The sequence below is a fragment of the Neltuma alba genome, unplaced genomic scaffold (assembly GCF_004799145.2).
Source record: "Neltuma alba isolate B1F8T4 unplaced genomic scaffold, ASM479914v2 tig00013582_pilon, whole genome shotgun sequence".
Lineage (NCBI taxonomy): Eukaryota > Viridiplantae > Streptophyta > Magnoliopsida > Fabales > Fabaceae > Neltuma > Neltuma alba.
Window position 1 is genome coordinate 25,446 of NW_021637779.1, and position 10,654 is coordinate 36,099.

A 10,654-nucleotide genomic window follows, 5' to 3' on the forward strand; every position below is an offset into this window, starting at 1 on the left:
CCTTGTTATTCTGGAATATTATCTTTAGGATTCTCTGATTGCTGCGGCACAGTGCAAGGTTGGTTGATCATGATTGATCGTTGGAGTTCTGGAACCATCTTTTTCTTCAACCCCTTAACAGAAACTAGGGTTTTGATGAAATCAAGATTACAATGTGATCACAGGATTGGAAAAATTGTGGCATCAGCAAAACCTAGTGACCCAGATTGTGTTGTGGTGTGTCACTTTGCGGATGCTAATATGATTGCACTCTGTGGGATTTCTGATGATTCATGGACTTTGATCAAAGGATCTGTACAGGAAAACATCATCTTCATGGAAATAGAGATTCTTGATGGGAAATTGTATGCTTTGAACTGCCAAAATTTCGACTCTCTGATTGTTTTTGATCTGCAAAATAAACCTCTAAAGCCTAAACTTTTAGCAGTTACGAATCCTCCATCAACAATAAGAGCTTCATTAGGTGATGCTAGGGTTGGATCTTTTAGGTTTCTAGCCATTGATGATTCATCTGGAGAGTTATTGCTTATTGATATGTTTTACAACTCAACATTATATGGCTGCTACTATTCATGGGAGACTAATGACAATCTCTTTGTACCTAAGTTTGTGGGAAGTAGAGTGTACAAGTTGAGCATGAAGGGTAGTAGTAGTGGTAGTGAAGAAGAAGCTGAATGGATTAGGGTTAAGGATTTGGGGAATCGAATGTTGTTTGTTGGAAAACGAAAGAGTTTAGTGGTGGCGTCAAACGTTGGTGGTGGTGTTCATGGTTATGGCCCTCGACATTTAAGGAAAGACAATTGTATCTATTTTACATTCCAGGTTCCAAATAGGAATGGAAAATCACAACATCGGAAGGGCATTAGGGTTGGGAGGTATTGTGAGTCTGATAAGAAGACAGATCATTATATATGCAAACCATTGATGTCAGATATGTTGGTTTCTTCAATTTGGTTCATACCGAGTCTTTGGTAATTCTAACATATACTCACCCTTTTTGTAGTGTAATTTACATTACAAAACGAGTCTTATATTAAAAACCGGAAGAGCATATTAAGATATTACTAGAGCTTGGGCTTTCCAAGTGAGGACTTTTTACTGGAGCTTTGATAGTTTGTTTCAAATTTACGTTGGTATGCCAAAATCAAATCAATTAAGTAGAAATCTTTTGTGTAAGAGACAATATTATTTATTCATTTATTCACTCTTCTAATATTTTGGCTTTTTGTTATTAATATCCTACTTGAAAATTTGTAGTTATTAGTATATCTGCATAGCATGATGAGATTTAATTGTGAGGAATGTTTTCCATTTGGCCTATGGTTCAGTCATTTTCTTCATGTATAATTCATTTGGACGAAGCATTTAGAGGATTGTTTTGATTTATATATCTCAGTAGTATCGTAAGTCGGCCACAACACCTTCTAATCACGCAAATTACTTTTTGACTTCAAAATATACGCCTTGATCCATAATCTCAGAGTGTGTGTATAGAATCTTTATAGGTATTACTCCTCCCGTCTTTAATATAAGACCCAATTGTTGAATTGATTTTGATCCTAAATATAAGACCTATTTCTCATATTTATGAATTTTCTCTAAATGACCCCAATAGATACTCTCTCAACCATAATCAAGTAGAAGAGAAAGAGAGGATATTAAGAAAGATGATTACGGTATTTTAGGAAAAATGTGTCACATTTCTTATAATTAACTAACTTACTTAACTTCTTTAATCTAATCAAATTAGTTAAATGAGTCTTATATTAAGGACCGGAAAAGTATATTGTTTTTTCCACATACATAGACAGCTAAGAATCTTTAGTGAACTTGGTATCTAACCATGACTTGATAATGATTAACACAGCATTTTTTCAAACATGTATATATCCTGAGTTTGGTCTGATTCAATATAGAATGAACTTATAATCATGAAGTTTACTCAATCATATAGATTATAGCTTCGTAAGCCTAGCCCATTAGCAATTTCAAATTTAATCGGGTTCAATAATATTTTTGGTATTACTATCACGCATATAATCATACTGAATTTGATAGAATTATTTGATCAGGCTGTATTGTATACACAAGATTTTCGCCTCATAATTAAATCTCTTTGAATTAAATCTGTAATACTAGAAACAAAAAATTTATACTTAACTGTACTTGGAATCAAAGAAGCCAGCTCGAAAGAATTACTCATCTGGTCCTATAAGGGTCTTGTATTTAGAACCGGAGCAATAAATCTGTCATGAGAGTTCTTTTTTCGTTCACAACATTATTTTTTTTTCATCTTTATTATTTCCCCTTTCTCTCCCCTCTTGATATTCAATATACAGAATAAGGGGACATTCCCAATTTTGCACACATTATACATTTCTGAACTCAGCACTTCAAAAGTCACTTGGCTTTTCATTGCCAGTAACATCTTATGGACTCAATCCTTGGAAGCCACAATGGATCTGTAAAATCTGCTATATATCCACGTCCTCTAATCCTTTGAGTTTAGGCCCCACCCCTCCCCACATGTCATATTTGGGATAATGATCAAGCAAATTGGATTTCCTAAAGTGATTTTAGGGGAGTGATAGACAAGTTATAATAATGGGTTTCACTTTTGTGGGACAGAAAGTGAAATATACTGTTATGTATCTATCTCTCTTTTCACTTTAGTAAACTTCAGAGTCCTTGCATTTTAAAGTGATTTGTGCTCATGATCACGTGGTTAGTTGATCAGGAAGAGAGTTGGGGGATCCAAGAATTTTACCACCAACATCAGGAAAGGTCTCATGATCTGGAAGTGCAGTGACCGTCCCGTCTGCACTGATTTGAACTGGATACTGCATCAAGTGTCCCCACATGATCCCTGCATCGTCGGACACATATGCAGACCAGTTCCTTTTGGCAACATTGTTGACATATCTCACACATTGCAGGCTCTCTGGTTCATCAAGAGTATCTTCAACACTACCCAGATGCTCAGCCCACAATGACATTCGGTAACCATACACCTACATCAACATAAACTTTGTTGGACTTACAAAGGAAGAAAATACTCCTAAATTTAGTATGCAGAATGGAATGGAATTGGGGGGGGGGGATGACTTTTTAGATGAGAAATGTCTTATCTATCCCTGAATAAAAAAATAATAAATATATAGCTATTGTTAGGTAATGATAGTTTGCATGTATTCAGGTATGAAGAGAAGGATAAGTCCCCCAAGATTTTATATGTTTGATTGAGTGAGGATGTGCTGTCAAGTTTTTTATCTATCAATTTGGACCCCCGGTCATTTTTACGACGGGTGTTCATTGGTACGGTATTGTCCCCCATATTAAAACAAGGAAACAAAACAACAATGCTGTTCAATCCCGTCGGTACCAAGAGATTGTACAAACTTAGATCCTTTACAATCAAGTAACCATGCATTCCGCGTAACAATGACATAAAGGGGTGAGAATAAGGCTGATTTCCATTCTTTACATTCATATCTTCTATTCTCCATCTCTCTAACGGTATTATTTGTGACCAACTGTGACTAGAAAGCGTCTAGATTCATACATGTTTAACATTAGCAACACTTAATAGAACGCTAACAAACAGCATTGATTAAATTGAAAATTAAACTACAAACAAATTTTTAAAAATTTTTATATAGGACTAGAAGAGTAATTTACCTTAAAATTAACATGAACAATTTTGCCAATATTGCTACTGTGGCACAAACCACCCCATAGGAAGAGAGCTCGGGAATTCTAACCTGGCCATGTGGGCGAGCCTTCTTTGCTTTCTTTGTGTATTTTGGTTGATAAGCACCCATTGCGATTTCTGTATCCCTTGAACCATCCAAAGATCTCTCGTTAATATTTGCAGATCCAATGAGGACGTACTCATCATCAATTATCATTCCTTTGGCATGAACATAGATCATAAACCGTCTGAATTTTTTCACCGATGTCTGCTTAAGGAAAGGGGATTTTAGTAATCAGCAATACACAAAGAAAAACCAACACAAAATAGCAATGCTAGCTTCAGTCTTTCTAAAGATCAGATTGCCAGTCAACAAAGAGATCAATTTCTCGACTGCAGCTACTAGCAATTTATAAGTGAATACATAAACGCAAAAGCAACAACCTTTTCAGGCAAACTTAGATATGCATCAACAGCTTGATCTTGGTGCTAAATTCAGTAATCGTAACTGCATATGATGCAGATACTTTCATAATAATTACAGTTGTGTAGCATACCAAAGTACGGTTTTCAGCTGATTGAAAATCCGGTGATGGACTTTGAGATATTTGAGGCTCACGCTTTCCGAGGCAATAAAAGTTGAGATAATCTTGTGGGTGAGAACGGTCAGCGAGACCTGCCTTTTGAAGGGCATCTGCAACAATCCTGTACATCATAGACATTGTCTGCCCCTGTAGTCATTCAAATTCCATATAGAAAGGTTGTAAGAAGTACCTAAAGTTGCACCTAGATAAATATTCATCACTTATGGACTTGTTTGTCTCCATAAACATCAAATCCAGATCAACAATCTCACTTGAGCTAAATTTTCTCCGACAGCTTGAAAAGGACAGAAAAAGAACTGTGTCAAATTTCACATATTCTTCATCCACCAAAAATCAAGATGGCAAATTCAAACATATCTTTTAATCCTTTATTAAGCTCCTGATTAGTGCTACTATACATTATATTATCCCTGATATCATCTCCACAATTACGTAAGATCCATTGATAAACCCTACTAAGGTCATGGAAGAACCAAGCTCAGTCTCAGCCAATCATGACTATCCGGCTTATAGATGTGCAAACTGGACATGTTAACTTGAAAAGTTTAGCTAATAAAAACTGCAAAAAAAAATTGGTCTGACCTGCCAGAACAAGATTTCCTGTACAGCAGCACTAGATGGAACCCCTTCTGGCCACATGGGGATTACTATATACACAGCAAAACGTTCTCTGGCACTGATCTTGCTGGCAATTTTCAAAGCCAACTCCATAGGAACCAAGTTATGTGCACCTTTGAAGCAATGCATATAAAAAATTTTTTAAAAAAAATGCCCTAAATATATGCTCATAACTCATAAGAACTACGGCAACATGTATGTGGAAAAATCAAATAATTAAATAAACACAAGAAAGCATAAGTATGCAGTGCCTTCAAACGCCAGCACGGAAAAGCAAATTTGTAGGCTCTGAGTAACTATAGAAAATCATGATGAAACAGGAAAAAGAACTACTACATTGATTAGCTTTTCAGAGGTCTTTTTTATGTTCAAAATTACCTATTACATTTAGAACAATAGGTTATTAGATAATCAATGCCAGATTTTACACCAGTTAAAAGCCGGTTAAATGAAAACATATTTTCTTTATGAAGGGGGAGTATCTCATGATGTAGATCAACAGATACCAACAGAATTGGCCAAGTCTAGAACATGTTCATTTTGCAGTGAACTTAGAGCAACAGATAGAAATAGAATTATCTATGTTTCAGTATAAAATAAAAGCATCCGTACATTCAGATATGGGCAATAATATCTCCATAATATGGTGCAGATATATGATGCAAATAACAGTTGGAATGAGGGGAGAAAGATTTAAGTCAAGAAGAGGAGATTTGAGAAAGAGAGAGGAGAGCAGTTTCAATAGTAATCTCAATTCTATATTCAACTCAGCGATAATTGGATAGTGCATAGTGATCCTAAATCTATCCCAAAAAGTCCCAAAGTACCAAAAACGCTTTAGTAACCCCTAATTATTTATGAAAAAGCAAATCAATACAAATTCTTCATTCATAAAAATGCTAACATTCCATGATCCTAATATTATTACTACATTTCTTCTAATGAACACACAAATACATCATAAGCTTCAATCCAAAAATGTCAATAGAGGTATCTAACAAGTTAATAGTCAATAAGAATACATTAAATGAATATCTGAGTTCAGAACAACAACATCACAAGTAAGAAAAGACAATATCACTACAGTCATTTAATGTCAATCTAAAGAACTATAGTATTGAAAAAATTCACTTCATATACCTGCAGTTTTGTAGGTAGGCCAATGAAACGAGGATCCAAGAAAATATTGATTCTCTATATATATGAAGCGTTGAGCTGATCTTATTGCATATACATAAGCAGCATGAATGCTTTTGTCAACTTTCAAATTTTTTCCGCAGATAAGATTCTGAAAACAGTCAAGATTACAGGTAGAAAATCAAGAAGGACTTCTTGGATCTGTGGAAGCACTGACAAATAAAGATAATAAATATTGGATTCATTAAATTTTTATTAGTCATTATGGTCTCCTTCTATGTTTAGAATTAGTTTCTATATATTGAAAATTTATATATGAATTCTTGGAGTTTTGATTTTCTTTAAAAAAAAATTCCTATTATTAAAATTTGGCCAATAGGGATTTTTTTTTAAAAACAATTTGCATAACCATAAGGATTAAATTAGAAATTTTTACACCATAGGACCAGATTAAAAGTTGAGTGAAAATCAAAGGACAAAAAGAATAATTTAAACAAAAAGGTAAAATTATGTTTGTGCAACCTTGTTCTCACCTGAGCCTTAGCTTCCATAGCATCCTTTGGAAAACCCTTGACAGATCCTGAATCTATGGACCGAAATACCTGTAATTAATGCTGTCTTGTAATTATAGGATTTCATAAAGGATGATATGATGCAGTTCATTGATTTCTATCACCATATTTTCTGCGCACCTGCACATTCCAAGTCTCAGGATCGTTTTCTTCAGTTACATAGACACTTGTGTCATCACCCACACCAATAGCTGGTGTGACAATCCATGATATTCGATCTAGCCTTAGTAAAGCATCATCATACCAATTTGTAACCTTGTTTAGCCTTAAGTTACGCCATTTTTTGGCTTTCCTCCATCTTTGCTCAAAATTAGTTAATATATCATATGCAGCTGGGCCCTCAACTTTGCAATGCAAGTCATGCCATGGCTCTCTTGGTCCACTAGTACAGCTGGACTGTATCATACAGAAAAACTATTTCAACATATGACTTTTACAAATTTCCATTTAAATAACATTCTTTCATTTCCGGGTTCTAATTCTTGCCTAGACATTGTCATAAATGATCAAAATGTCAGCTCATATAACAAATAATACACAAAATCACTTTATAATGCCATGTCAGTCACACAATGAAACAGAACTCTTAACTGCAAATTACTTGGATACTCAGGCCGGTCAAGTCACTACTGTTTGCAGCTAAATGGACTTTAAATTTTACGACTCTGAAGCAATGTACAAGTTAGATCAATAACCTCACTCATAAACCAGAAGACGAAAACTAGGAAAATCGAATTCTCTGATTCAATGCAAGTGGAAAATCAGCACGCTGACATGCCAAAAGACCAAAGCCGATAGTCTATATTCCTGATTTTTTTTTAATTCACATTAATTAGAATCCTTTTACCTTTTGTTGGCCCTTTTGTCTAAAAAAAGTAAACTTTCGTACTCCGATTTCGTACATAATTTGATCTATATACTGCTTTCACTCAAAGGGGAAAAAAAAAAAAGGTAAACTTTTTCATTTCAACAGAACTACTCAACAAAATTGGCAGAAGATTTAGGAAGCGCTACTGCATGTGTTACTTTAAATCCGCTCTCCCAGTCTCTTAATATTTGATCTTTTCACTATAGGAGTATACCTTATCATTCTCTCTTGTATCTTGTTAATATCCTATCTTCTTTGCCAAGAACCAAGTAATTCAAACATAAAAGACAAAACACATGTCTCCCACATCTTGCACTTATATTTAACTTTTAAGAGAACTGGAGGCAGTAAAAATTGAAATTTAGGCCACTAGATGTTGCAGGTTCTAATTGCTATCAATGGTCACTTAAATCAAAAGTTTATGATCTGGAGTGAAGGACCAAAATTGATTTTCTTAAAATCGCAAGCTTGGCCATTTATCAGAAAACATTTTTGCACTTGAAGTGCGGACAAAGTGATAAATAAATCAAAGGCCCAACGTACTTTATGATGAACTGTAAGTAAACTTTAATAAAGAAAATAGGAGAATGCAAGTATCAAACTGTGAATGATGCTGGTATTCCATGGATAAAAGCTCTGGATTGCACAAAAACAGAAGCAGAAACAGGAAGGCTGCATGTGACAAGTCACAGGCCAAAGCTTCCAACAAGGGAAGGAAGGAACACAAAAGACTGAAACAGAAAATAAACTAATGAACAGAAATATAAATCCTCAACAGACAGGAAAAGTAACAACTAAAATGCAGATCAAGAGGAACTAAATTTGGAAACAAGTCGATCAACCTATTTTGGGGAACTAGCCACTAGTGATTGGCCAACGGATTCAATAGATCCCTTTAAATTTTTTAGAGATGTACAGGGTATACCTAATAAGGGCCGTCAGCATTTTATTTATTTTTTCTTATTTTAATTTTTTATCTTAAACACTCGGGACCATCCAGAAAATATGTGCAGGAGACCAAATTAGTCACAGATTTGAAGAACTAGCCATTGGAGATCATCAAACCCAGGTTTAGGTTGACAAGCTGATTACCAACACAAATACGAGACCACTTGGTAATTAGAGGTCTGTCACAATGTCAAGAGCCACATTCAAGGAAAAAGTTTAAGCTGAGCGAAGGTCAAAGAAATTTTTTATAATAATCTCTAAAATTCTTCAGTTATATTTCTCTCATCTATATGTTCACTCCTTTTTCCACACTTTCACAAAGCTCGCCATTTTAGTTCTTCAAATTTTTTCCTGTACTACGGCAATGCTTTAGATGCTACGCAGAAAAAGATTTGTCTGCCATGTTGACCACTTTTAGGGAGGGATAGAGTGGGGACTGCACCAAGACTCAATCCATACATTTAAACTTTCTAGTCAGGTCCATATTCTAATAAATTCCTTTTTTTGTTTTTGTACAAAAGCAAAACAAATGCATGACATTTTTCTCATGACAAAAATGCATCAGTACATTCCATTTTTTAGAAACTTCCCCTGATAAATATTTGCGCTACAACACAGACATGAGATTACTGATGCATAAAGAAAAACCGTAAAAAGGAATTGTTCTTGCATCATACCACTCACCGAAAGTATAGGATTATGGAAATCATCTCTAAAGACAGTATCAAGATCAGTGAAAAGCCGGTGCTCAGGGGTATCATATCTGCCGTCACATAGATCAAGGCCACCAATAAAAGCAGTTATTTTCCTATTATTCCCAGAAGCTTGAGTGTCAAGAAGCACGCACTTCTGATGATGTGTAAAAAGAGTTCCCACAACCTGCAGCAAACAATCAAATTAAATGTGTAGTTTTTTAGTATATTAGGAGGTTTGAACTCTAGAACTCTATCCATGCCCTAACTCACCCTAACCAACTTAGCTATCCCACTCCCTAACCGGGTGGCTTAAACAAGTATTACTTAAACAAACGAGAAAAGGAACAGTGCTACATCTCTCGTATTGGAGCAAAAACAAATGTGCAGTCTTCCAACAAATCACAACACAACCCCAGTATTCTTGTCCTGCATAATATAAATTCGAAAGCAGGAATTACATACATGTTGCTTGAAAATACTGAGTTTATTGCTTGGATAACGTGGAGATAGCACGCAATGGACAGTGGAGTGTTTAAAGAATTTTTTGGTTGCTTCATCATGTGTCTGCATGACACCTTCCTGCAATCACAAAAACCAGTTATCACAAAGGACACCAGTTATAGATGTAAGGGGTGGTGTACTCAATACAATATTGTCAAGCACTTCCCTTCATGTTCACTAGTAAAATCAGATTTCAGAACCTTAATAGTTGAGCATATCATGATTGAAGATTGCTATAAAATTCCAGAGGATGGTCCATTATAAGTGACCCATAAAGAATGTACATGAGAACTATCTCGCATTCTGTACCCCCTCCTAATTTCTCCTTTCCTCTACTCATTCATTTCGATAATTTAAATGTTCTGAGAAAATAGGATCTAAGAATTTCAATACCTCAATGCAATATCTTAATAGTAGACAATTCAGCATAATGAAAAAAGATACCCTGAATTGATGGAAATAATCAATATGAAAACTTCTAAATAGAAATCATGTTTAATTATCTCATTGAAGTAATTAGAATTACCGTTTTTAAAAAAAGGTGTCATGTGATGTTCTGTCGTCCCAAATCAAGATAACCACGCGGACTCCTTCTTGTGATTTGTATTTCAACAATTCTCCAAGTGAAAGCTCTCCACCAGCAGGTATCGGTTTTGTTGGTTCTCTGACGAGCTTTATAGGGTGGTAAATAGACCACCCAATGATATATATTAAATGGTGAGCTTCCAAAATGGCATGGCATATATCCTCCCAACATCTACCCTGGTTAAAGACCTTTCCCCCCTCAAGTGGAATTTCGGGTAGCATACCATTTGGTACATGTGCATCTTGATAAAGAGTCACACTCCCTCCTTTTCGGAGAGGGAAATATGTATTAGGAACACCAAAATAACTTGTCCGATTCTTGTCCCCCACGGCCAAAAACTTTAAAGAGATATGCAATTCAGGATAAGGCTTTAAGCAGTTTCCATTACCGACGATGGGAAACCAATCATTAAGAGTGTTTCCCAGCAAAATCT

General features: G+C 35.3%; 1 protein-coding gene across 1 annotated transcript; it reads right to left on the reverse strand.

The window, feature by feature from the left end:
• Nucleotides 1–2,264: 2,264 nt before the first annotated feature.
• LOC114738345 (phospholipase D delta-like) lies at nucleotides 2,265–10,649 on the reverse strand (the record flags this gene model as incomplete). The annotated part of the gene is made up of 11 exons (XM_028926381.1): nucleotides 2,265–3,011; nucleotides 3,762–3,959; nucleotides 4,249–4,422; nucleotides 4,879–5,027; nucleotides 6,055–6,202; nucleotides 6,585–6,653; nucleotides 6,744–7,019; nucleotides 8,573–8,575; nucleotides 9,124–9,318; nucleotides 9,597–9,713; nucleotides 10,173–10,649. Coding segments are annotated over 11 exons (2,100 nt in total), but the record flags the coding sequence as incomplete, so codon positions are not given.
• Between the last annotated feature and the right edge of the window lie 5 nt (nucleotides 10,650–10,654).